Source organism: Peromyscus eremicus, chromosome 4, assembly GCF_949786415.1.
Source record: "Peromyscus eremicus chromosome 4, PerEre_H2_v1, whole genome shotgun sequence".
Lineage (NCBI taxonomy): Eukaryota > Metazoa > Chordata > Mammalia > Rodentia > Cricetidae > Peromyscus > Peromyscus eremicus.
In genome coordinates, this window is record NC_081419.1 from 1,432,359 (window position 1) to 1,459,908 (window position 27,550).

At 48.7% G+C, this 27,550-nt stretch overlaps 1 protein-coding gene across 4 annotated transcripts; it reads left to right on the forward strand.

The window, feature by feature from the left end:
* Positions 1 to 219: 219 nt before the first annotated feature.
* Positions 220 to 23,285, forward strand: Wdr5 (WD repeat domain 5). Of its 4 annotated transcripts, none has more exons than XM_059259879.1 (14): positions 220 to 324; positions 3,484 to 3,652; positions 4,228 to 4,336; positions 4,645 to 4,718; positions 5,201 to 5,290; positions 5,434 to 5,523; positions 5,687 to 5,770; positions 11,228 to 11,283; positions 15,197 to 15,243; positions 18,691 to 18,766; positions 19,531 to 19,564; positions 19,897 to 19,971; positions 20,505 to 20,592; positions 21,517 to 23,285. In XM_059259879.1, the coding sequence occupies exons 2-14, from the start codon at positions 3,572 to 3,574 to the stop codon at positions 21,615 to 21,617; spliced, it is 1,005 nt and encodes a 334-aa protein (XP_059115862.1). In that variant the 5' UTR covers positions 220 to 324; positions 3,484 to 3,571; the 3' UTR covers positions 21,618 to 23,285. The 4 variants fall into 4 exon arrangements, with proteins under 4 accessions (XP_059115862.1, XP_059115865.1, XP_059115863.1 ...); XM_059259880.1 differs by having other exon boundaries at positions 223 to 324; positions 3,568 to 3,652; XM_059259881.1 differs by lacking the exon at positions 220 to 324 and adding an exon at positions 1,444 to 2,018 and having other exon boundaries at positions 3,568 to 3,652.
* The last annotated feature ends 4,265 nt before the right edge of the window (positions 23,286 to 27,550 follow it).

Below are 27,550 nucleotides of genomic sequence, written 5' to 3' on the forward strand. Positions count from 1 at the left end.
AGCGCAGGCACAGGCCAGGACGGCCAAGCTGTAACAACAGGAGAGGCACATAAGCACATTCTCTCTCATCCTTCACCGCAGCCACTGAATCCCCCGTAGCTGTCAAACAGGAAGCGAGAGCCACAGGCGGCCCCTTTAAGGCACTCCGCCTCCTCTAATTTTTCTGACCCTCGTCGCCGCCCGTTGCCCTGCCCCCTCGCGCACGCGCACTCCCGCCCGCCTACCGCGCTGCTGCCGCCTAGTCCAGGAGCTCGTCTGCTCTCGCGCGCAGGGCCAGCCGACGAGACGCCAGAGCGCCCGGCCCCGCCGCCGCGGCCCCGGCAGGTAAGAGGGTGACCCGGCCCTGTGGGCGCGAGGCGGGCGGTGGCCACGAGGGACCGCGGGCTCCGGGATCCACAGCGCCGCACGTGTTCCATGGGCCTCGGGCCGGGCCGGGCGCCGCCTCTGCGTCCGCGCCCCGACCCCACCGCCCCTTGTGGTCGTCACGGCCCGCTCCTCCCACGGCACCCCCAGCTGAGCTCCCTGACCCTTAGTTGTGCGAGCTCCTCGAAGCCCACCTCGGGCTGGCGTCATTTGGGCGTGGGATTCACGGTCTCTCGTCGGGGACAACCAGCCAGTATTTCCCAGGTTTCCTTGGCCGCTTGGCGCCTCTCTTGTGTTGCCAGCACAACCTTCACCTGAGTGAGTTCCAGTGCAAGTTTCTACCTGACTAGGCCTCACTCTGGTCAAGGGCTTTGTAAGCATTGTCTGGATCAGCCAGGCAGGTGAGCACACAGTGGTGTGAAGCTGGGCTATTAGGACCAGGGTATCCAGGAACCCAGAGAGGATGGGTTGGAGCTCTTTGTTGGGTTGACCAACTGCAATCACCTGAGTGACTGAAACATTGTGTCTCTCCACACTTGTGCACTCAGTGTCTGGGGTGGCATCCAGGAATCTGCATTTGATTGGAGGGAGAGTGGTGCCCTCTGCCCTTCCGTGGTTAGGCTCACTCTAGTATAAAGCTATGCCTGTGTCAGTTGACCACCTCCTTTGTGGGCCGTGGAGGGCAGCCCTAAACCTCCTGCTGAGTATCCTGTTGAACATACTTCCCTCCCTCTCAGCTGTCCTTCAATCCAGCTTTCCTGTAGGCTTAAAACTTGAACACCTGGACACTCTGTCTAGACTCCACCCAGTGGAATCGGAAATTGGTGATTTCTCATGTAGATGCTGGCTCCACTTGTAACTGCTTTGAACTCCTGAGCCTCTGCCTCCTGAATGCTGGCTAAAGTTGATGTGGGGGGTGGGGGCTCCCCCCCCCAAGGCAGGGTTTCTCTGTGTAACCCTGGCTGTTCTGGAACCCACTCTGTAGACCAGGCTGGCCTTGAACTCAGAGATCCTCCTGCCTCTGCCTCCCAAATGTGGGCTAAAGGGTGCACCACCATGCCCAGCTTGATGCTTTCATATGTTAATATTTGGCATCTTGAAGGAAGATCCTGTCCCTGGGGCATTCCGGGGTGGGGAGGGTGGTGCTGGTGCACACTAGTTTGCAAGGCCATGCGTTCACTGTTAGGTGAACCTCCTTATAAGCTAAAAGAAGCTGCTTAGTTCCAGAGCCTTCCCACCCAAGAGACTTGCCCTACACTGTTGCCCTCTCCTTTAACTTGGGTAGGGAGATGTGCTGGTCTTTGAAAGGGACCAGCCTCCTCAGCTCCTCCTGGTACCTATATGGTCAGCAAAAGTGGTGGCTATGGGAACCCATGGTATGGCCAAATTTGCATTAAGAATAAGCTCCAGGTCAGGCCTGGTGGTTGATATATGCTTGTTAGACCAACTGTATTCAGAGGCTAACACAGGAGGTTTTTGAATATCAGGTACATAGCTAGAGCCTGTCTCCGAAAAGCTAAAAACACCAAGCAGCTGGTATTTCCTGGGCACCAGGGCTTTGTTCCCTGGAGAGGCCTATGGGACCTACTCTCCTCCAATCCTTGCACCTGGACTTGAGCTACAGCAGGATATGACCTTGATGGAGCTGGCTGCAGGTAAAACAGCTTGGCTGCACCTGTGCCCTGTGTGGTGGGTGTTGTTGCTGTTCCTTCCTCTAGGATTGAAGACTTTGAGATGTGGTGTTTTTTTTTAATCTTTCATTTGTCTTAGTCTTACATGAGGTCTGTGTGAGGTTTCAGGTTTAATCTCAAAGCTGGAATTTACATCCTGCTTCCTCCTTACATTGATGACGGAGGAATCCACGGCCAGTGACATTTGTAAGCATGTGTTGTTAGTAGCTCTCCTTTGAGGAGTACGCATTTCCCAGTCACGTGGTGTGCTTTGTGCGACGCATTCAGGTGATGGGACCTATTGCTGCGATGGAATTAACTGTTGCGGGCGCACCCGTTCCAGGCTGAGTGCTGTCAAGCTGACTGGGATGATTGCTTTCCGCTGCGCTGCAGCATGCATGTAGTTTGCAGTTTCACTGCTGCTCGCCCTGCTGCTCCTCCAGAGGAAACCTGTGGAGGCAGTGGCCATTCTGGTTTACTCTTGACCTCTTTTGTAGTAGTGTGTGCACTGAGTCTTTGAGCTCTGTTAGCTCTTAGCATTCTAGAAGGCAGCTTTGTACCTGCAGCCTGTGAGGTCTCAGGGAGCCGCTGATGAGGTGGTGGCCCCTGGGGTCATACTCCTGTGTTTTCATGATCAAATTCCGTGGGTGTATTTTAGGATAAGCCCCCAAACTTCCACACAGAAGGTCCACCTCCTGTCACTTGGCCTATCAGTTTCTGTCAGAAAGCCTTTTTGAAACTGTCCAAGACACTTTGAAGTAAAGCTCACATGCCTGCACACATCTGGATACTGCAGTGGGAAGGCTTTTTGAGGGTCACGTTTTTTTCTTAGGCTCACAAAGAGATCAAGAGCAGGTCATCATGCAGAGCATCTGAAGTTTCTGCCTTGGGATAGGGTGACAACTATGATCCCCAGCTTGGAGCAGCTAATTTGCTGCAGGGTTCAATGTAGTGCTCATGTTTCTCCCTTTTACCCTTTTTCCTGAAAATTACTGCTTTTTGTTATTTGGGGGTGGTGGTCTTATGCATGTTAGGTGAATGCTCTCTCAATGAGTTATTGCAGCTCAGCCTCAACAACCTTTTCGTTGTTTTGAAACGGGTTTCTCTGTATAGCCCAAGCTGTCCTGGAATTACTCTGTAGACCAGGCTGGCCTCAAACTCAGAGATCCACCTGCCTCTGCCATCCAAGTGCTGGGATTAAAGGCATGCACCACCATGCCTAGCCAAATTTATTTTATGTGTGTGTATGTTTTGTCTTTTTACCTGTGTGTATGTCTGCATACCACATGCATGTAGTCCCTACAGAGTCCAGAAGAGGGCATCAATCAGATCCTCTGAACTGGACTTAGAGATGGTTGTAAGCCCTCAAGTGAGAATCAAACTCAAGTCCTCTGGAACAGCATCCAGTCTCCTCCCAGTAACCTTTTTTAAAGAGAGGATTTATTTATAGGCCCCATACTGTAGAGTACGATTTAGCTGACAGCCTCTTCCACTGTGACTTCCCCTTCACTGTGTCCTGCTTGGTGGGCTTCAGAGCCATGGCCACGGAGGAGAAGAAGCCAGAGACAGAGGCTGCAAGAGCACAGCCCACCCCTTCCTCATCAGCCACACAGAGCAAGGTATGTACCACAGGGACCACTGTGGCAGACAGGCTGGAGAAGTTCTCAGGGATGTTATTTCATTTGTCCAGGCTGCTCTGCCCAGTAAGGTATGCTGCCAGTGTGCGTTCTGATCACACAGCGGTGGTCACACAGAGCCAGCTATTAGGTGCCATTTAGAGATTCCCAGACCTAAGGTGGTGGGGGTGGGGCTTAACAAAAAGTACAGTTTGTTTTGAGGCTGGTGAGGAACTTAACATGCAGACCAGGCAGGCTAGTCTTGAACTCATACAGATATGCCTGCCTCTGCCTCCCTCTCCCCTTCATGTGCTGGGATTAATTTAAAGACATATACCACCACACTTGGCCAGAAAATTGCAAATTCTTGGTGTGCTGAGGTGGGGACTCCAGAGGAAGTAGGGGCTTTGAAGAGAGTGATAGGCGCACACTGACAGTTTGAAGGGTGACATCAGATAAGGTAGTAAGTTCTAGTGTTTGAGTTTGGAACCAACTAATACTTAATTACTCTTTGGGCATCAAGTGAGTTGATTGGGTGATAGTAGTTGCCTCTGGCTAAGTTGTACTGTCTCCCACAGCCCACACCTGTTAAGCCAAACTATGCTCTGAAGTTCACCCTGGCTGGCCACACAAAAGCTGTGTCCTCTGTAAAGTTCAGCCCCAATGGGGAATGGCTGGCAAGTTCATGTGAGTATCCTTCAGTCCTCTGGCTGATGGAACGGCTGTCTGAGCTTTAGCTGAGGAAAGGGTGGGGGCGGGGTGGGGGTAGAGGGGTGGGGTGGGGAGGCTGTTACTTCTTACTGCTCCCATAGGTGTGTAGGTTTGTTAGCATTCAGAATGTAATTGCTTATTCATATGCCATTGCCACTCTACAGTGAAGGGGTGGGAGGGGGTGGGGTCCACACTTCCACACTTAGTTCACTGAGTGACCTAGCCCCTGTATTTTAGGGGAATAGCTACCTTTTCTAACTCCAGCTCCTTTTTAATTCTTTCAGCTGCTGATAAACTCATTAAAATATGGGGAGCATATGATGGAAAGTTCGAGAAAACCATATCTGGTCACAAGCTGGTAGGTTTCCTGTGAGGTGCACTGGCTGTTAAGCCGGAAAGCTGGTTGACCTGTCTGTCCTGAAACTTACTCTGTAGACCAGGCTGGCCTTGAACTCAGAGATCGACCTGTTTTGGCCTCATGAGTGCAGGGACTACAGGTGTGCACCACCATGACCCAGCTTGTCAGGCCTGTCTTCAAGGCTGATGGGTACAGGGTCTTACTATGTAGTCCAGGCTGGTCTGGAGCTGCAGTCATCCTGCCTCAGAATCAGGCTTGCACTACCATACCTGGCTGCTTTATATTTTTAGTGCAGGCACTTTGGGCCTCCATAGGTGAGGGAGTCTAGGAAGCCTGGCAGAGCTGAGAGTCGTGGCCTTTTGCTAATGCTGGCTACAAGATTTCCTGAGGGCATGGTGCATAGTTAGGTAGGGTTGATCTTTTAACTGGTCATTTGGATTTTGATCCATATGATGGTAACCAACTGTTTTTTCTTTCCCAAGGGAATATCTGATGTAGCCTGGTCGTCAGATTCTAACCTCCTCGTGTCTGCCTCTGATGATAAAACTTTGAAGATATGGGACGTGAGTTCTGTAAGTGACACTGGTCTTCCCAGGGGTTACCTGTAGATGAGTTGGTTTTGGGGAGGTCTTCAGATGTGCTGGGAAGTCCAGGGCTTATATCTGGGGATATAGCCCCTGGGCTCACAGAGCTTGCTGTGCTGTGATTGCTCTAGGGGAAGTGTCTGAAGACCCTGAAGGGCCACAGTAACTATGTCTTCTGCTGCAATTTTAACCCCCAGTCCAACCTCATCGTCTCAGGGTCTGTAAGTGCGTGGGTCTCTCCTCTGAGGGTGATAAGTGTGGTGTCACGTATTGGAGCTCGGTGTGGGGTAGGCAGGGTGGGGACAGGTTTTGGGTCTCAGGAACCACACTATTGCTGCTCCTCTGTTCCTGTAGAGTCACTTTAACGTCCTGTCTCATCTTTAGTTTGATGAAAGTGTGAGGATATGGGACGTGAAGACAGGGAAGTGCCTCAAGACTTTGCCTGCCCATTCGGACCCAGTCTCAGCCGTAAGTCCTCCTGACACGTACCCTACATGAGTGAACTTATTTGCTCACATATAGCATCCAGATGACATCTCTTGGTCCTGTGTGTTGTGGGTGGGTGGGGTACAGTGGGGAGCACCATAGGACACTTGGTGGGCTAGAAGGTACATGGCCAGGGATTTTCAAGGGGGTGTTAGGGAATGGGCTTTCACAGGATAGGGCTGGCTAAGTGTAAAGGAATATGTTTGGACAACAGGGAGCCATGCAGTGGGCACTAAACACAAGTCAAGAGAATTTTGAGTAGAGTAGCTTTAATTAGTGGGTGTGGCAGCATCCTAGGGTTTCTGTTGCTGTGATAAAAACAGTGACCAAAAGCAACCTGGGAGTGTCTAAGTTTTGGTTTACTATTGCTATAATGAAACACCATGACCAAAAGCAAGTTGGGGAGGAAAGGGTTTATTTTGCATACACTTTCACATCATTGTCTACCATTGATGGAAATCAGGACAGGAACTCAAGCACAGCTGGAATCTGGTGGCAGGAGCTGGCTGATGCAGAGGCCACAAAGGAGTGAGTGCTGCTAACTGGCTTGCTTTTCATGGCTTGCTCAGTCTGTTTTCTTAGAGAACCCAGGACCACCAGCCCAGGAATGGTTCCTCCATCATTAGTCACTAATTAAGAAAAACACCCTACAGGTTTGCCTACAGCTCAGTGTTATGGAGGTATTTTCTCAGTTGAGGATCCCTCCTCTCTGACTCTAGCTTGTGTCAAGTTGACATAAAACTAGCCAGGACAGGAAGAGAAAGGTTATTTCGTCTGTTTTTTTTTTTTGCACAGGGTTTCTCTATGTAGCTCTGGCTATCCTGGAACTCATAAAGATCCATCTGTCTCTGTGTCTTAGTTAAGGTTTCTATTGCTGTGAAGAGGCACCATGACCAACTCAACTCTTATAAGGAAAACATTTAGTTGGGCCTGGCTGACAGTTTAGAAGTTTGTCATGGCAGGAAGGATGGTGGCATACAGGCAGATGTGCTGGAGAAGGAGCAGAGAAATCTATATCTGGATGGGCAGGCAGCTGGAAGAGAGTGACACTGGGGTTGGCTTGAGCATTGGAAACCTCAAAGCCCACCCCCAGTGACACACTTCCTCCAACAAGGTCACACCTCATAGTGCCACCCCCTGAGCCTATGGGTACCATTTTCATTCAAACCCCACACTTTGCCTCCAGAGTGCTGGAATTAAAGGCATGCCCCACCCCTGCCCGGGGGTATATTTCTTATCACAGTTCCATCATTGAAGGAAGTTAGAGCAGGAACCTGGACACAGGAACTGTTGCATAGGCCATGGAGGAAAATTGCTTACTGTCTTGCTCTTGTGGCTTGGTCATTTTACTTTTTTATACAAGCCAGGTCCACCTGCATAAAGGTGGCATCACTTACACTTAAGGCCCTACAATCATTAATCAAGAAAACACCCAGCTGGGGCGGTGGTGGCGCACGCCTTTAAGCCCAGCACTCGGGAGGCAGAGGCAGGCGGACCTCTGTGAGTTCAATCTCGGTGAGTTCGAGGCCAGCCTGGTCTACAGAGTGAGATCCAGGACAGGCTCCAAAGCTACACAGAGAAACCCTGTCTTGAAAAACCAAAAAACAAAAACAAACCAAAAAAAAAACCACCCTGCAGACTTTCTGCAGTCTAGTCTTAATGGAGGCATGTTCTCAATTAAGTTCCCTCTTTCCAGATATGTCTGGGTTTGTGTCAAATTGACAAAAACCAACCAGCACAGGTGGCATAAAACAGCTGTGAGCTGCTGATGCCAGGGCCCTCTAATCTAGCCTGCACGGTGTCTGTGCTCTTGTGTTAGCCAGCTGCTGCTCTGGACAAAACAATTGACAAGTGTCAAACTATACTTTCATTGATATTGATGAGTACCACCCACCGCCCAGCTGGTCTCTTGGAGGCTTGCTGAGGATGACCTTAACCTTGAGCGCCTCAAGCCGGGCGGTGGTGGCGGCGGTGGTGGCGCACGCCTTTAGTCCCAGCACTCGGGAGGCAGAGCCAGGCGGATCTCTGTGAGTTCAAGGCCGGCCTGGGCTACCAAGTGAGTTCCAGGAAAGGCGCAAAAGCTACACAGAGAGACCCTGTCTCGAAAAACCAAAAAAAAAACAAACAAACAAACAAAAAAAACCTTGAGCGCCTCATGCCTCCATCTTCATAAGGCTGGAATTATAGGTGTGTGCCATCACACCTGATTGGTTCATTGATTTCTATTTATTTATTTATTTAGGTGCTGGGTATTGAACCCAGGACTGGTGCACACTAGGCAAGTGTTCTACCATTCATTGATTTCTATTTATTTATTTGTTTGTTTGTTTGTTTACTTTGGTGCTGGGTATTGAACCCAGGACTGGTGCACACTAGGCAAGTGTTCTACCATTGAGCTGTATCCCCAGCCCAAATTGTGCCGATTATAGACATGGCTTAGTTAGATGCCAACTTGTGTTACAGAGAGACAAAAGCTTCCATTGTAGAATAGTCACCTAGGATTCTTGAGGCCCTGGACTTAACTCTCCAATCCCCAAGAAAGCAAGGGCTCAAAGGGTCCTGTGTCATAGCTGCCTGATGGCAGAATAAGCATGTGTCAGCGTTCTGTTGACTGGCTGGACTGACAATTGCTTACTAAAGCCCTGTTAGTTTAGGGTCTTAAGCCTTTTATCCTTTGGCTCAGCAAGACCACCCATATCATGCAGTCCTGGTGTGCACGTAGCTTCCGTGGCTTACAGCCACCGCTACTGTAACCAGTGTTGTCACATAGGCCCAGCTTGACTGCTGGCTGGCTGCCCTTTGGGATTACATAGGGCACAGTGAGGTTGAACTCATTTCCGTACTGAGGGTTAGCTGAACACTACTAGGAAAGTAAGTTTGACGGAGGGGTGTGAGTAAAGAGAGCTGTGTGGATATGGGTCAGGAATGGCTTTAAGAGACAGGAAGGTTCCCATCTGGTCTCCTATAGGAGCTATGTGCAAGTTGAACTCAGGAAGGCAGCAGGTGTAGGAAGCAGACCAACAGCCCCTGGGGTCAGCTGGACTCTCTCTGCCCCTCTGGGGTCTTCTGCTTTTTTTTGGTTTTTTTTTTTGGGAGGGGGGCTAGATTTTTAAATTTGATGTGTATGAATGTTTCCTTCTGCATTTATATGAACCATGTGTGCCTGGTGCCCACCAGTGTCAGAGGACATGAGCTCCTCTGCTCTGGAGTTTTGGGTGGTTGGGAACCGTCATGTGGGTATGCTGAACCCAACCGGGGTCTTCTGAGAGGGCCGCAGAGGCTCTTGTCTGCCGAGCCATCTCTGCAGGTGCCACCCTCCTCACCCTTTAAAAATTAGCTAAGTAGTTTAGAGACGGTCTCAGTATGTAGCTTAGGCTGGGCCGGAACTGGCTGTATAGATAGACCAGGCTGGCCTCAAACTCAGAGAGCTGCCAGCCCCTGCCTTCCCATTACTGGGATTAAAGGTATAGGCTGCCATACTCAGCTTTGGCCTTCAGTTTAAATACCCACCCTTCGCCGGGCGGCGGTGGCGCACACCTTTAATCCCAGCACCCAGGAGGCAGAGGCAGGTGGATCTCTGTGAGTTCGAGGCCAGCCTGGTCTACAGAGTGAGATCCAGGACAGGCACTAAAACTACACAGAGAAACCCTGTCTCGAAAAACCTACCCTTCCTCATGCTTTGCTTTTAAGTGATCCTGGGACTGCCTAACTGCTGTCTGATTGTTACTATCTGGTTCAGAAGAGCCTCTTGGGTATCTATGTACATCTGTATTCCTGGGACCCACTTTGGGCCAACACTTGTCTGGGTACCCTCAAAGCTTTTTTTAGCACTTCTATCAAAGAGAGGGTCTGTTGGCACAGCTTTTCACACTCACAGGATACTTGAGCTGGTGGGTCTGGTAATGGAGATTTAATTAATGCCCTTTGGATGCTCTCGGATTTCACCACCTTGGTCTAGGCCTAGCCTCAACTGGAGCTTCTTCCTGTACTCTCTCCCTAGCTGCAGCCTTGGCCTGTGTGTTGTCACTGTATTGATGGGACCCTTAACTATTGGCTGTGTCTCACCTCTAGCATAGTCCTGTTAATTGGTCCAGGGTGGGTCTGGGTACCGTGTGGGCTTGCTAACTTGCTTCTCCAGGGTGTTAGCTGCATATTAGCTGTGTGGAAGTAAATGTCAGGTGCCCATATCAATTCCTTACCCCGTTAATGTCTTAAGAATTTGTTGGCCGGGGGTTGGTGGCGCACGCCTTTAATCCCAGCACTCGGGAGGCAGAGCCAGGCGGATCTCTGTGAGTTCGAGGCCAGCCTGGACTACCAAGTGAGTTCCAGGAAAGGCGCAAAGCTACAGAGAGAAACCCTGTCTCGAAAAACAAAAAAACAAACAAACAAAAAAAAAAAGAATTTGTTTGGTGTATTAAAGATAGGAATGAATGTAGGTAGTTGGATTATCTTGAATTAAGGAAGGAGCTCTAAGTGATTGACAGTTACGTTTGAATGACTGTTTAGGATCTGGCACATACTTGTCAACAGTAAAAAATGACCTCTGTGGCTCCAGTGCTGTAGAGTCCTGCTTGGTCCATCAGGTCGGTGATGGCAAGAGTCCCTGAAATCTGAAGGTTGTTTGTAAGTTTTTGTACATGCCTGTGAACCTAGCCCTTAGGAAGCTGAGTTGGAGTATTTCTTAAGCTTATCACCACACCATATACTGAGAGTTCATCTGTAAAAAGGTTTGTCTTTGGCCACACCTGCCAGAGACTCAGTGAAAGTTACAGAAATTCCAGAGATAGACTTAACTCCTGACACGAAGATTTAAGCAGGGCTAGAGATGTAGCCCAGTTGGTAGTGTTTGCCTAGCCTGCACCACAGTCCTTGGGTTCCATCGCCAGTATTGCAAAAGCATGGGCGCATAGGCACGGTGATACACGCCTATAATCCCAGCACTTTGGCAGAGGCAGGAGGATTAGGGGATAAAAGCTACAGCTACATAGTGAGTTCAGAGTCAACCACAGCTGCACAAGACCCTGTCTCAAAAAATAAAAAGGAAACACTGAAGTCACTTACAAGAGGGCCTAAAGTCTCCTGAGGGCACCAGGGGCTCACAGTGAAATTTGCATAGTGGCCTGAGTCTCATGGCTGATCTGTCCCATTGAGCATCTGGTGTGGCAGTGATCTAGGTATCAGAGACTCAGGCTTAGTGAGTGAGCACCAGAGCACCTGTGGACCATTCCAGAAAACCGGGTGTCTCTCCTGACTTCAAGGTCTCGCTTTTTGCTGATGGGAAAGGTGTTGTGGTCCCCCCTCCTACTCCCAGTTGTATTGGCCTTGTTGGGCGCCCAAAGGGAAGGTATGTGATGAGTTCTGCGGGCAGGATACCACTCGGATCCAGAGCCACATACTACTGATTAGGAAGTCAGCTGCTTTTCCTCCTCTGATTTGTAGGTTCATTTTAACCGTGATGGATCGTTGATCGTTTCCAGTAGCTACGATGGCCTCTGGTAAGTGAGAGTCTTCTTCATGTAGTGAACAATTGTTTATGGCCTATTGTGCTGTTGTTCCAGCTCTGCGGTACAGCAGAAAGAGGGGACATGTGCCTCACCTTCTAGAAGTCTGTGCCCCTCTGGTTGCAGGTCATTGACAGACGTGTGTTACATAGTTCAGGGAGTGAAAAGCTTTTATAAGGAGGTGGTAGAGATGACAGAGAGGTGAGACCACCCAGGGCAGAGTGAGAGCTGTGAGCTTTGCATACCCCTGAGTGTGCCATTTCACAGTTGTAGAAAGGAAGTAAGTGGCCCTGTCCACAGATCCCCATGAATTCTGAGCAGGTGAACCACCAGATCCCATTGTGTGAAAGAGAGGAAAAGCCCGAGGCGTGGTCTGCAGAGCTTCCAGCAGTGGATGGCAGTGTAGACCTGACTGCTGGGTAGAAGTGCTCAGGGTTCTTTAGGAGACAAGGGAGAGTGTAGGTCACAAGAGGCAGGCTTAGGACTAAAGTGCTAGTTGTACCCTGAGCTTGGAGATCATAACTGTGTTGAAGTTCTGTGTTGAGCAGAAATAGAGGCTGATGGAGATCAGAGTGAGTCTTGTGTGGGTGAGTGAAGCATGCTGTTGGTGTATGGCAGGGTTGATGGGCTGGCTGAATACTCTCACTAAAGGCTTTATCCATGGCTTTGAGGTTAAAAAGACCTTGGATGCATTTAAATATACCTAAAATTAAAGATATCTAAAATGAAGTGTTTGAGTGGGGCAGGTGACTGACATCTGTACAGCCAAGAACTGATTTGAAGATATGACAGGACACTGTGGCCTGGAGTGAACCAAAGGAACTAGAAACCTGTGGGTCCCTAAGCAGTACTGTGACCAAAAAGCAGAGAGTAATATCTAGACATAACAGAGAAGGTGACTTAAATTTTACTTATTTTCTGTGGAGCTGCAGGTGGAACTGAGCCTTGCAGTTGCTCAGCCTGAGTTTCGTCACGTTGACTGAACAGGGCTGGGCTGGGACTTAGTGAAGCCACGTGGCAATATTATTTGTTTACTGTGCACATACAGAGTACTGAGTGATGTAAACTAAACATTTTCTTTCTCTTTGGGGTGGCACAAACTGTAGCATAAAGACAGTTCTTTCCAAAAAAAGGTCAGTTCACTACGACGTGTTTCAGTTTTGCCAGTCCAGTGTGTGTCACTCTGCTGTCACTGCCATTGGCAAAGCGACCCCAGAGACCTCAGGTGGAAGCACACTTGAAACCTGAGTTTTCCAGAATGAGTCCAGAGCACGGGAGGTTGGGGAGATGGTAACAAGAGAACCACACGTCTGTGAGAGTGGGTTGGCTGGAGCCCCAGAGGCTGGTCTGCACCCAGCACACAGCCTCATCATGGGGCTGGCTATGCTGGTGGGAGATGAATACCTGAGCCCCGGCTGTTGTCTGGCAGGGTGCACCTTACTCTGCCCAGGTGGAGATAGCATTTGGGGCTGTGGTTACCTAAGTGTGCTATAGCACAAAGTCCCCCGTCCTGGGCCCTGTGCTTGTCACTAGTGGCCAAAGTAAAAGCCATAATCCACTTGAGACCATTCTTCTGTTTGCCACAGAGAATAATACCAGGTGGCAGCGATGTTGGAGAGAAGTCTGGGGGCACAGAGCCCCTGTACCCCCAAGTGTCCTGCCCTCCTGGCGCCTGCGTGTGTTGACCAGCCTTTGGTGCTCGACAGTGACCTAGAACCTGGGATAGGCTTCAGACCATGTATAGACTTGGCTTTAAGAAACTTTCCAAAAAGTTAGAAACAGTTTATTGAAGAAGCTGGCAAGAAGGAGCTTGGAAAGTTGAAAGGAGCATGCCCTCATCCCAGCACTCTGGGAGCAGAAGCTGGCACAGTTGAGAATTTGAAGACAGTTAGGGCTGTATGGTGAGACCCTGTCAGAAAGGAAGACAGAAAATGGTGTAGTGCAGAGAAGTAGGAGCCACTTGTGAAAGGCATGTTTGATAGGTAAAGAGCTAAAACTTAGGACTCAGAAGTAAAGATGAGCAAGGTGAGCAATAGGGAGGTGGTGCCCTGAGTTCGGAGAGGACAGGAGCACCAACAGTGCACTGCACTTGACCCCTCTTTTCCTAAGTGGACCCTGGAGATGTGTGATGGAGGCAGCCACCCTAAAGAGAGCCGGAGGAAGTGGTTAAAAGTCCGAGATTACTCTTGGGGTCCTGGGATCTTAAAATTAATTAATCAATTAGTTAGTTTATTAGAGACAGGGTCTCCTTTTGTAGCCCTGGGACTCAAATGCAGACACTCACAAATAAAAACTAAAAAGCCACCTATGTGGTCCTTCTTCCCTTGCCGTATCAAATTCTTGCCACCCTCATTTGTCACTTGGGAAGTGTAGGTAAGCATAAATACTTGACAGTTGTCCCTCAGCTTAGTAAGTGACAGACCAGGATCCCCCTTGTGAGTCAGATGCACTGCCCAGCCTCTTCGGAACCTTGGCACTTGCTGTCTGGTGTGTGGGATTATCACACATTTGCCGGGTTTTAAGGTGACTCTTTTTTTTTTTTTTTTTTTTTTTTGCCTGGAGTTAACCAGGAAGATGATGGAAAAAGAGCTCTGTTGACAATTAAATGCTAGGATATTTAGGAATGCTTTGATAGGAGAGAGGAGGAGCCATGGAGAATGAGACTGCTCGAGCACACACCCTGGGGAGTTCAGGACAGAGTTACAAGTCACCATCAGTCACTCTGAGCCTGTGTGCCAGTAGGCGGTTGGGTTTTAGTCCCTTAGAATGTTTTTGCTATTGTACAAAAGTGAATTTAAAAGAGGCCAGCGGGTAGTGCATGCCTTTGAGCCTTTAATCCCAGCACTGAGGAGGCAGATCTTTGTGAGTTCAAGGCCAGCTAGAGGTACATAGTGAGACTGTCAAAAAAGAAAAGAAATCCACAGAGGATTCCAGTCGTGGCAGCTTATGTCTGTCATCTGGGGATGAGGATCAAAAAATAAACAAGTGCCTGCAGAGAAGTGTCACCGGGCATGTGCTGAGAGGACTGAGCAGAGAGGAAGAAAGGGCTGTTGCTTCTAGATCAGACCAGCTTGTCCCAAGAGTGGAAACCTTGAGGAGATGTGGAGAGGCTGGATGTGGGTGTGTTGGGCATTGCCTCACTTTGGGGAATGGTATATGGGGCCTGGCCTGGGTAAGATTTAGATTCAGTGAGAGCATGGGGGATCTGATTGGGAAGAAGCCTAGCAAAGAGCCAGTGTCCCTGCTTCAGGAGGCTGCTGAAGAAGTGTGTGGATTGTTAGCAAAAGTCATAGAACTTTGTATCTGCAACCATGTCAAAGCCTGGCATATCCTCTCTGGGATGGAGGTCTCTGAACAAGTTCCTTGTCATAAACCTGTGGGGATGTCCAGGAAATGCTACAGTCTTTATTTTGTAACAGCTCAGCCCTCTGTGGGACATACTGGCAATTGGTGGCCCTTAAATTAGAATGTAGAGAGGACAGGCATCGTTTTTTGTTTGGTTTTGGTTTTTCAAGACAGGGTTTCTCGGTGTAACCCTGGCTGTCCCAGAATTCATTCTGTAGACCAGGTTGGCCTCAAAGATCTACCTGCCTCTGCCTACAGAGTGCTGGGATTAAAGGAGTGCACCACTACTGCTTGGCTTTTTTTTTTTTTTAACACAGTTTCTCTGTAATCCTGACTGGAGGACAGGTGTCCTTTATGCCAGGTTGGGAGACATTCTGGGTCAGGTGAAGCCTCCCCATGTGTGCACACGTAGTTTTTACTTAGTCTCTAGAGACAGAGAGTAACTGTTGTGTGCAGTGCGGTGCTGTGGGAACTGGGAGAAGTGCCCTCCCAGAGCTCAGTGGGATTGGTGACAGCACTCACAGCAGTCTGCATTCTCACATATTATGTTCTTGCTTGACAGCCGCATCTGGGACACTGCCTCTGGCCAGTGTCTGAAGACGCTCATAGGTGAGTGCTCCGTTCTGTCTAGTGGGGGATGTGGAGGTGGGTAGAGGAGGGTAGGGGCAGGCTTTCCCCGGCCTGCCATGTCCTGGTGTTCCTTATAGAGTATCTGTTTTCAAGAAGTCATCTTTCCTTTCTGTCCTGCGCCTCCTTGCTCTGGAGGACTCATGATATGTCCACCCTGTCGTCCTTACTGACTAATAAAGCTGCCCATGGAACTTGCCTCCCCCCACCAAATCTCTCATGCTCACATGGCATCCTAGGAGTGCTTTACATTGTTGAATAATGTCCTTCGTAGCTATTTGGGGCCCTGCACTTTCCACCTGTGCTCATCAGCCTCAGCCTCAGCCTGCCCCTGGCCCCTTCCTCCCTGGAGTTGGGGATACATGCTCACCTACTAGGGTACTGCAGGGTGGGCAGAGTGTTGGGAGCAGGACAGGTCTGAGCTCACGGGTGGGTGGGTGGGTGGGTGGGTGGGTGTGGTGTTGGAAGGGCGTTACTTGGCTGGGCTGGAGTTCAGAACTTTAGGTCAGCAATGTGAAGGGTTGGCAGGCCTTTCTTTGCCAGTCTGGCTTTGGGGGTAGCTAGGCTGTTGTGATGAGTTGCTACTTCCCTAGGCTGTTAGGAAAACTTTGCCAGTCTGGCTTTGGGGGTAGCTAGGCTGTTGTGATGAGTTGCTACTTCCCTAGGCTGTTAGGAAAACTAATGTGGCCATTCTGGCCTGCCAGATTGCTAGGATAGAATGCCTGAATTGCCAGAGAAGACAGGAGCTCATTCTCAGTTGGAGTTTAGGTGGCCAAGCAACAAGCATGGGCAGGACGGCTTCTCCTGACATCTCTGGCCTGCAGATGCCATGTACACCCTTGTGTTTCTCTGTGCTCAACTTCTTAATGACATGCTCACATTTAACACCCCACCACTACCATCACATGTGTGATGTTCTCTCCAAAACAGCCCCTTGCTGTAGCTCTAGGTGGGCTTCATGAGTTTGAGGACACAGTTCACCCTGGGATAATGGCTTTTATGCTTTTCTTGCTGTTTGGGGCCGCCCTTGGCTTCCTGATTTCTCAGAGCAGTCACAGATGTCAGGTTGTAAGGTTGTCCTGTCCCTGCCACTCCCAGCCATCTACCAGGGACCTCTCTGGTGCTAAGTCATGCAGCAGACACTGCAACAAATACCTAGTGCTTGTGTAACTGTCTGCCACTCTGTGGGCAAGGGTATCATCCTTGGTTCACAGGGTAGCATCTTAGGTACAGAGATCAGCTAGCTGGAAAGCTGCATAGCAAGCCCAGTCATCCTTCGGTATCTGTGGGAGAGGGACCTTATAGATCCCAAGGTCCTCAGATGTTCAGGTCCTTTATTTGAGATGATGCAGCGTTTGCATGTGACTTGTGCACTTCTTCCTGTGGTTTAAATCTTGAGGTGGTTTAAAATCCTGGGTGTATGAACGTAACATACCAGGAGGCGATTGCTGTACTGCACTGTTGGGATGATGGTAGGGTAGGCAGGTACGCGTCCAGTTTAGGTGCAGCCATCATAGGCAGCTTGAAGAGGTTGCCCCAGGGTGGAGAATGCTAGAGTTACTGCACTCACTTACCTTCAGCAGTTGTCCTAGGGAACAGTCAAGTTCTGTTTGGTTTTGTGGGGTTGTGGGCTTGTTTGTTTGTTTGTTTTTGTAACAGAGTCTCAACTGTGTAGCTCTGGCTGGCCTAGAGCTTGCTTTGTAGACCAAGCTGGTTGTGAACTCATAGAGATCCACCTGCTTCTGGAGTGCTGGGATTAAAGGTGTGAAATACTATGCCCAGCAAATTCTGTGCTTTAAAAAAACAAACCAAAAAAACCTGTATTGTGTGCCCACAACCCCTGCACCCCCCAGTACACACCGGCAACACGTGTGTGTTTCTGTGTGTTTCATGGCACATATGTGGAGGTCAGGGGACAACTTTCAGGAGTTTGATCTCTTTTCCTACTGTGGGTTCTGAACTCAGGTTGTCAGGCCTGTGCAGCAAGTGTGTGAGCTGTATCACCAGCCCTGGGTTTTTGTTTTTGTTTTCCAAGATTTTTTTTTTTTTTTTTTAATTTATTTTACATCCTGGCTGCAGCCTCTCCCCTCCCCCCAGGCCTCTCCTCCCAGTCCCTCTCTTCTATTCCTCACCCCCCCCCCCCTTCTGTCTCCATTCAGGAAAGGACAAGTCTCCTATGAGTATCAATAAAACATGGCATATCAAGTTGCAGTAAGACTGAGCACCTCTCCATGTATTAACAGCCCTGGGTTTTGAAACTTGTAGACTGCTTTGTTTTATATCACTTGTTGGCTAAACTTTGGTCTGTGGTGGGCAGCCAGGTACAAGGCCAGGATTTAAATCTGGGCGGTAAGCCCTAAACTGAGATAGGCAGGCCTATTTGGCCCAAGGTCTGTTTCTTTTCCCCATGTCTCTTCAGGTTTAGAAACTGATTCTTTTTTTTTAGCAGGGTGTGTATTTCAAGACTGTTTTTCTGTTTAGCCCTGGCTGTCCTGGAACTTATTCTGTAGACCAGGCTGGCCTCAAACTCAGAGATTCACCTGCCTCTACCTCCCCAGTGCTGGGATTAAAGGCGTGTGCCACCACCGCTTGGCTAGAAATTAAGATTATGATTAGGACTTACTCAGCACAGGTCAGTGATGTTTCTCCAGGGATCTGTTTCAGAGGTGACCTGGGTAAGGAGCACAGGTACTGTTCCATGTTGACTGAGACTGAATTAATGGCCTTATCTGGCCTCACTCTCTCGTGTCCCTTTCAGTGTGTGTGACCAGTCCCAAGGAACCAGTCCCCCTGCGAACCCCCTGTGGTAATGCGTGTGTCAGGATGCAGCAGTCTTTGTATGCACACCTTAGGGCCTGGTAGGCTTCCTTGGCTGGCCAGGCAGGCACACCCCAGGACACAACCCTTCTCACCCTTCCACTGTGAAGGAGGATGTGGCATCGTTGTGCCCTGGAAAGGAGCTTTTATGTGGGCAATTCTAGGAGGCCTGGCTCTTCAGCAGTGCAGCAGTCCCCCTACCTCTCCTTACCAATGCTGAGGCTAAAGTCAGCAGCCTGGTCTTCAGCAGGCAGGGGCGTGACCATCATGAAAGGAGGGCTTGCTTGACTGCAGAATGGGAATGTGTCTGTAGGACTACCCTAGGCCAGGCGGCTTTCTCCAGGTGGGGGTCAGTTGTTCAGCTCTGCTGGGGAGCTTTGGGTCTCCTTTCACAAGTGGTGAAGCCTTGTATTGGCAGGGCACTGGGGTGAAGCCTTAATGTGAGTGACCAGGAAGGTGATGGGAGATGGAATGTCAGGCTCTTGGAGGGCCTTCAAGGTAATGGTAATAGTACAGGTGGCAGGGGCCTCACACAGATGTCCTGCATGGGTGACAGGGAGCTGTCCTGTCTCTCTACTCTGCCAAGAATCAGCCTGTCTTTGTTCTGTGTAGATGATGACAATCCTCCAGTGTCCTTCGTGAAGTTCTCTCCAAATGGCAAATACATCCTGGCTGCAACTTTGGACAAGTGAGTGCTTTAACACAGCCTGCATTGGTGGAGCTCCTCTCCTGTTGTGTTGTGTTCTTCCAGTAGCCTAGTTAAGGGCTTTTACATTTGCGCATTAGAGCTCGGCCCTGGACTGTGGGCTGAGGGGCCAAAGAAAGGCCGACCTCCACTCCAGCTAGTTCTAATATGAGAAGGATTTGAGGGCTAGGCTGTTTCTGCAAGGCAGGCCAAAGATTTCCTACACAGAGGTGACGCAGACAGGTGACCTCTGAAGGCCTTCCTGGGCCTCTGAGATCTTCACTTTTGGTTTGTTTGCCTTCAGTGCAGGGCTGGAGCCCATGGCCTCACATGCTGACCCCTTTCTAGGTGCTCATTTAAGCTGGCACACTGTATAAAGTCTTAAAGGAACCCTGCCTGGTCACCCCTTCTGAGAGCTGCTTGATTGGCATTATCCTGGTTAGCCTACCACTTTTCCCCATGGTCGGCATGAACCTCTGTCCCAAGGACGAGCAGAAGATGCTTACCGTGAAGTTTGTCCTGGATGTTTCTGGAGCCAACGAGGTTTTCCACATTCTGCTTGTGGCCAGCCACTGGTTTTGGGAAGATAGCCCGCAACCTCTTCAGTCTGTCTTTGAAACTACAAGTACTAGGTTCCTTATGTTTACTCTTGTGTGTCATGGAGTGGCTGAATGTCCCGACACCCATGGTTGTTGGGAAATGGTGGCATCAGAGGCTGGGAATGGCCAAAGATGGGCTGCCCCTCACTCCCGCTCTCTTTCTTTCAGCACGCTGAAGCTGTGGGACTACAGCAAGGGGAAGGTGAGCTTCAGGCACTCGGATGGCCTGGCCTGTCTACCAGCCCCAGGTAACAGGTTGAGGGTGGTGCAGCAGACCCGGGAGTTGAAGCAGAAGAGACTAAGAGCCGTCTTCTTTTTAAGCAAGTTTGGTACAACTGCCTTTAAAGACATGGTGTTGTATGAATAGCTAGTCTGCAGGTCAAAGTTGGGGCCTATGGCTTTGTCACTGTATGTGTCTAGAATATTTTCAGAATATATTTAGGATATGTATAGTCGGATATGTGTGCCCAGAACTTGGAATCCTCTGGAATGAAAGAGGACCACAGAGCTAACAATGCACACCCATCTTTTCAGTGCCTGAAGACGTACACTGGCCACAAGAATGAGAAGTACTGCATATTTGCCAACTTCTCCGTGACAGGTGGGAAGGTGAGTCTTCCACTGAGCTGCTCTTCCCCTGCCAGCTCTCTCCTGAGAAGCCACCTATCACAGGTGGCTTCATATCTGTTTTTAAAGATTTATTAAGTATACAGCATATATGACTGCAGGCCAGAAGAGGGCACCAGATCATTACAGATGGTTGTGAGCCACCATGTGGTTGCTGGGAATTGAACTCGGGACCTCTGGAAGAGCAGTCAGTGCTCTTAACCTCTGAGCCATCTCTCCAGCCCGGCTTCATGTCTTTATGAAGCTTCGCTGAGCCTATGGAGTAAACCCCATACATCCCCTCCTGGATGGAACTGTGGTGTCTTGCACTTGAATCTGGTGGAAGATCTAGGAGCAAGTGGTGACTGGATAGAAACTCAGACTCACCGAGGGGTGGCATGGGAGGCATTTGGCATGTCCCCAAGTTGAACGAGGGGTCAGAGTGGTGCCAGGCAGCTTGCCTGTTGCTACCTACTCAGCACATAACTTACTGGTGTCTTGCCTGTCCTTGCTGGCTGCCTGCTGTGCTGCTGCAGTGGATCGTGTCTGGTTCTGAAGATAACCTGGTGTATATCTGGAATCTGCAAACCAAGGAGATTGTGCAGAAGTTGCAGGGTCACACAGGTGGGTGGAGCCACCCAGGGGAGTCTCTCAGTCCTCCTAATGCTTGGTTGTCTCTGCAATTTAGGGGCACACAGGCAGGCATTGCTACTCTGTTCTGCCTGCCGTCCCAGCCCTGCAGGCCTGAGAAGGCATTCAGCTAGCTTGGAAGCAGCATCAAGGGCTCTCGTCTGGGGTTCTGGGCCTGGTTGGTTATAGATGTTGACTCAGATCCAGGCCTCCTGGGAATGTAGCTTGTTTTCCTCACTGGAGACCAGGCATGTGGAGCCTGACAGCTGCTGGCACTGCGACCCAAAAGTGAATATGGAAAGTGTCTAAACTAAACGGTGAGCTGCGTTTCCTGGAGGCTCCATTCCCTTTCAAGGATGCTGGTTTTCCATTTCTTAGGCATAGCGCAGCTTTGAGGCCAGCACCTGATTCTGAGGTGTAGCTCTGGAGTAACCTCACTCACTTGTTCTAGCTGTTCCTGCCTGTCCACTCTGTGTGGGGGCAGGGATAGCATGTGCCTCTCTGCAGCTCTTCTTTCTGACAGCAGTTGCTCTCATCTGGGAGTAACTTGGTTACATTTGCTGTGGTTCCTGAGCACCCAGGGAACAGGCAGAGTTAGTGGCCCTCAGTGCCCAGCCCAGGTGTATGGTTACCTCTTGCTCAGGGAGAGCAACCTCATGAAGTTGGTGTTGGTGGTAGGAGGCGATGGGAGTAGTCAGCCCTGGGACCAGTGAGGAGGGCAGTAGACAGGAATGAGGACCCTGCTGTATACCCACTAAGTTCTCTGTGCCCAGCAGACGAAGGCTGTGGTGCATGTTGCTATTCCTGGCATTGTGAGCACTCCCCGAAAACCCTGGGGTGTTCCCTGTGCTCCTGAGGCCAGCAGGCATGTATTGCTACTGCTGCCCCTGGAGTAGCACCTGACTCACTCTTTTTCAGATGTTGTAATTTCCACGGCTTGTCACCCGACGGAGAACATCATTGCCTCAGCAGCGTTAGAGAATGACAAAACCATCAAACTGTGGAAGAGTGACTGCTAAGTCCTGGCTCCATAACCGACTTCAGGAAGCCGCCTGGATTGGCAAGAAACACACGTGGGCCAGAGGTGTGGGGCCAGGCTAGGGTGACAGGCCTGGTACACCTCCTCTCTGAAGATGTCGGGTCAGGGGAGTGCACACTACCGAGTCTTGATAGCCACTGTGACATTTCTTGCCAATTCTGTCCCTGCCTGGGGAGTTCCTGGTCTGTTCTGTGCTCAGAGGCAGCAGATTTTTAATTTTTTATTACAAGAGTGAGTTCAACTCGTCATGGGTTGTTTTCCCCAGTAATTGTTCTGTATCTTTTTGGTATTGTATTGCCCAGTGCACACTGGAGCAGGACCTGTAGCCCCATTCCCGTTCCCTGCCTCCAGCCTTGGCCTGCTTGTTCACGTTCCCTTCCTGTAATAGTACCCAGTATGTTTCCAGGACTTTCTGGAAACATAGAAAGGTTGTAAGTTGTATCTGTGTCAAGTCCCTTTGTACTTTTGGAGTTCATAGGTCAACACTGACCTCTCAGTGGTTGCACAGTGTCCTCTTGTCTCACTGGTGTCACTCAGTAAGCTACACACACTGTAATAAAAGGTGGGTTTGGACCCTCTGTGGACCTGAGTTCAGACAGGAGCTCATCCGCACCTGGCTTTTAGAAAGTTCCCCCAGGGCAGGGGTTGGAAAGGTCTCTGGGAACATGGATCCTTGCTGTGCCTCTTCTTTCCCAATGGCTGCTGTGGGCACTGAGTGTTTGAGAGGAAGACCTTCAGCTGAAAAAGAGTGGAAATCTTGGACAGGCATCATGTGGGGTGATTCTGGTCCTCTCCATTCTGGGTGAGGCTCAGGGTCACCTCTGAAGGAGGGAGGGGTTCATTGTGGTGCTTATCCCAGCAAGTACAGCCTCCTCCCTTGGCCACTAAACCTACCAGCCACACAGTCCCTGCCCCAAATGGATCCTCTATTCCCTGGCTTCTGCGTAACCAAGACTAGAAAGAGGTGATGACCAGGCTCAGAGCTGCACAGCATTTTAACAACTGCTGGCTATACCCTGGGTGGCCTACCATGGTAACAGAGCACAGAGGCTCTATGAATATTTCTGGTCCAGATGGTTGGGTGAGGCTGCTAGGCACAGGCATGGCTCTGGAGAGGTTCTGGGTCTGCTCTGGCTGCCGCAGCCTGCATAACCAACAGGTCTCTATGAACCCAGGTTGTTCTGGTCTGTGGTTGCTCTCCTTTGACTTTGCTGAGGGCCTGTCCTCAGCCCATGGTCCAGACAGCCCTTTGTTGGCCACTCCGTCCTGGCAAGAATCCTAAAAGATGTTGGAAAAGGTACTTCCTACACACTCCTGTCCCCTGCTTTTGGGAGACGATGTGCACATGGGATTAAAGAGGGTGGCTTGTCACTGACATGGGTCCTGGGGCCTGTGGCATCTATTGGATAGATGTGCCTGGGTTCTGGTCAGCATTGTGGACATGTTGCTGTGGGGTGTCTGGAGGGGTGTTGAGGTCCTTCCAACTGTAGCCTGGTGTGCAGCCCCCTCCCTCAGGAGGGAGCTTGCTTGCCATGCTGAGCGCAGTATCCCCAAGTATAGTTTTATTTTTTCTACAGTTGAACTCTGTTGTAGATTTATGTAAAAATACATTCTCTTTTTGGAAATAAAAGATTTTCATGTCTTGTAATTTTGTCCCATATAACTTCTTTTAAAGGAATTCATTTTGTGTATATAGATACGTTGCATGCTGGAGGTCAGAGGACAAGCTATTGTTTCCTCCTCCCACCTGGGGAGGAGACTCTTCACTAGGCTTGGTGCCAAGTCCTGTTACTTGTTGAGCCACTTTGCTGACACGTCTATAAGAATTTCTAGGCCGGGCGGTGGTGGCGCACGCCTTTAATCCCAGCACTCGGGAGGCAGAGCCAGGCGGATCTCTGTGAGTTCGAGGCCAGCCTGGGCTACCAAGTGAGTTCCAGGAAAGGCGCAAAGCTACACAGAGAAACCCTGTCTCGAAAAACCAAAAAAAAAAAAAAAAAAAAAAAAAAAAAAAGAATTTCTTAGCCAGGCAGTGGTGGCACACACCTTTAATCCCAGCACTTGGGAGGCAGAGGCAGGCGGATCTCTGAGTTTGAGGTTAGCTTGGTTTGCAGAGCGAGTTCCAGGACAGCCAGAGCTACACAGAGAAACCCTGTCTTGAAAAAAAGAGAATTTCTTAAATTTTTAACCAGGCAAGGTGATGCATGCTTTATTAAGTTAATGAGTTCTAAAGATCACCGAGAGAAGGAAGCAGGACGCTGCTGGGAATGCACAAAGAATGTTTGTGGTAAGCATTTAGACAATGAACTCTGCAGTAAGATAATGAGGTCTGCAGTAAGAGTCACCCTGTAATCCCAACACCAGATAGAGTCAAGATCAGTCTCAAAAACAGCCTGTATTAGGGTTCTCTAGAGTCACAGAACTTAGGGAATGAATCTCTCTCTACACACAAATACATACATGGAAATTTATTGGAATGACAGGCGACAGTCCAGCAATGGCTAGTTGTGAAAGGAAATCTAAGAGTCTAGTAGCTGCTTAGTCCCACGAAGCTGGGTGTCTCAGCTGGTCTTCTGTATATGCTGGAATCCTGAAGAAGTAGGTTCCAATGCCAGTGAATGTCCCACCAGCCAGCTCCCAAATAATGAAACAGACTTATTATGAAAGCTTGGCCTATAGCCTAGGCTCGTTCCTAACTAGCTCTTATAACTTAACCCATTTATATTAGTCTATATTCTATCATGGCCTTACCTCTTACATCTTGCACCTCCTCTTTCCTCTGTCTCCTGGTGTCTCCTGCATACCTTGACTCCTCTTCCTTTCTCTCCCTGGAAATCCCACCTATACCTCCTGCCTAGCTATTGGCTGTTCAGTTTTTTATTATGGCAATCACAGCAGTACATGTTCATACAGTGTACAAATATCCCACAAGTGAAGGGATGGATGTGCTGACAAGGCAAGGGCAAGCAGGCAAAGACCAAAGCCGCCTTCCATTGTCCTTAGGCTTTCAGCAGAAAGTGTGGCCCAGATTAAAGGTGTGCCTTCCCACCTCAAGGTCTGAATTAAAAGTATGTGTCTTCAAGTGTCAAGATCCGAACCAAAGGCATGTCTTGCCTCAAAATCTGAATCACAAGTGTGCCCAACATTTCTGGATTATAGCTCATTCCAGATACAGTCAAGTTGATAACTAAGAATAGCCATCACAATCCACCCCTTGTCATCTTGACACACAACCATCTCCTTATGATTAATTTTTAAATGAAAACAATAACCCGGTCATAATGCCTAAATATAACTCCCATGCACAATTGCAGACACATTATATATCTAACCAGGTCATAATTACACCTAACATGATAAAACCCTCGCACAACCCAAACACATAAATTTAGAATAGTGGTAATGTCTTTGGGGGAGCATCCTTTTATTATCTTAAACTTACGTATGATAGCCACTGATATTCTCTTAATTGGTGTTACAACATATGATACGGAAATTGAAAGAAAAAACACATTCTTAACAAAATAGAACAGAGGGACTCACGTCAGTTATAATCCTCATTTCTGCAACTGGTCACATGGCCTTAGATGGTATTTGGAACTACCTCCCTCTACTATCCATTCTGTAGTCCCTCCACCCTCTGCAAGCACCCCCAAGAGAAGTGTGTTGCTCCATGGCCCAATGCATTAAAGGTTTCTACCCTCCATTTGGAGAAGAGCTGTGTTCTTCTCCCTTTGGTTCCAGCAATGCCATTTAGAGCAAATGTGGCCCTGAGTTCAATTTCCCATATGTCTGTCCGTTCTACCCCGAGCAGGTGCTATGGCCCTGAGAAGGCCAAATGTCCTACCTTTGCAAGGAGGGCTGCTGATCTGACCACTTTACCTTGTGGGTGGGCCAGTCATCCCCAGGGTGTATCTGTGCTTTGAAACTCTTGTGGGTTGTTTGTTTTGTTTTTGTTTTTTGTTTTTGTTTTTGTCTATCACACTGCAACCCACAGATCCAGGGAGGCTACCTAGCAGGGGGGACCCTAGGATGACTGTAGCTTATAATAAGTTTTGGTTTTGCCCAATCACTGGGCAAGCTTTAGTGAAACATTTCATTGTTAAGATAAGAATTTGTACTGTATCAAGCTGATGAAAGAAAATGCTGGCTGTGCTTTCAGGAGGGGAGGCTAAAATCTTTTTAGATTATGGATTAGCCTATAGAAAAATGTCTGCCATAAATAAACACTGAAGGGGAAGATGAATAGGAATCTCACTTATATAACTTAAGTAAAACATAGCTCTCTGAATAGATGAAGATAGGTTTCTTCTTTATTCCAGAATCTAATCAATATTTATATGTATAATTCAGCTGTCATTTGGCTTAAAAGGGCTTATTGGGAAATGTTAACATTTTTACTATTTTCTACAGAGAAAATAATTTTTCTGTTTCAAATAACCCTGGACTTTTGAATTATAACCTGTTTTTATGTTTAAAAAAATGGTTACAATTGCAAATATTATGTTCATTTAAAAAAATAAGGTGGAATGTAATCACCATACATTACATGTGTGTATGAAATTGAAGACAGCGATGTTCTAAAATAGAAAGTGGTGATAGTATCATGGGCCTATGAGGATGCTGGACTAAAGACTATCAAATTGTGCAAACAGGCGAATTGTATACTATGTGAATTATTTGTCAATAAAGATTTTATAAAACACAAAAAAGACTATCAGACAAAATAAAAGATAAAAATAAAAATATTTTAAAAGCTAAAAAAAAACCCTCAAAGTTTGCATATTTATGTTAATTTCAAAGTAATGCATGCAAAGATGATGTTCTACGTTAGCATCTTGAGAAATGTTTTGAAGTATATCCATTACAAACAAGTGAGGGGCAGGTGTGGTACAGGGCTGTAATCAACTTACTCCAGTCACTGAGGCAGGAGGGGTGTAAAGTTCAAGGCCTGCCTGGATCGCAGAGCCAGAGCATCTTAGGAGTGCACATGGAGATTAGTGGTAGACTTTATCTTGATAAGCACTGGTTTTCGCTCACACACTCCCTGCCCTCTTAAAGAAACCAAAAACTTAGGAATCACTGGATGTGGTGGTGTTAAACCTGTAATTCCAGCATTTAGGAATTGGAGGTAGGAGGGTCAGGAGTTCAAGACCACCCTCAGCACAATAATGAGTTCAAGATCAGCCTGGGCTACATGTGACCTTGCCTAGCAGAGACAAGACATGACTATTAGAAGCTTTCAACCGTGTAGAGTGGAGAGAGCAGCATTTTGCACCTTTCTGTCCCTGTTTCATAAATGTCACAGGTCTTTCTCAAATTTGTTTTTGAGATCAAGAAAAGTATGTGATTTTATTTTTCATTTGTCTTAATACTTTAAAATTTTGTGCTGTGTGTACACATCATATGAGCACAGAACACATTTGTTCACCTGAGCACAGGCGGTATACAGTACAAATGGGTATGCACCTCAGCACACATAGACATGTACACAGTTACTAAATACACAGAATGCACAAGTTATGTGCCACAGTCAATTTAAGGAAGCCAGTGTGGATACCACCTCCTGGTACAGCCTGCTCTGGGAGAGCCCACAGGAGCTCCCAGGCACAGCCACCTCCATGTCTGGAGCAGCACTTGGGGTCTATTTGCTGTTCGAGCATTAAGTGCAAGAATTCTATCAGGAAAGCCCCAGTATCTGAAGGTGATGAGCAAAATGCTCTCAGCAGATGGGAAGTTGAGTTACCAAACCTGGCAGTCCTCTAGGCTTCAGACTGTCCCAGGTGCCTCGGCACACATACACGGTTCAGAGAGCCAGGATGGTTATCAGAAGTTTTGAGCAAGACTGTAGGATGTACAAAAGTACGTCCTCTGCAGCCTTGAGCTTCTCCAAATCTTACACACGGACGGACAAAA

Coding starts and splice junctions, on each gene's coding strand:
- Wdr5 (XM_059259879.1), top strand. CDS start 3,572: ATGGCCACGGAGGAGAAGAAGCCAGAGACAGAGGCTGCAAGAGCACAG. Junction 5,771..11,227: donor ATTCGGACCCAGTCTCAGCC/GTAAGTCCTCCT, acceptor TCTGATTTGTAG/GTTCATTTTAACCGTGATGG. Junction 19,972..20,504: donor TCTCCGTGACAGGTGGGAAG/GTGAGTCTTCCA, acceptor GTGCTGCTGCAG/TGGATCGTGTCTGGTTCTGA.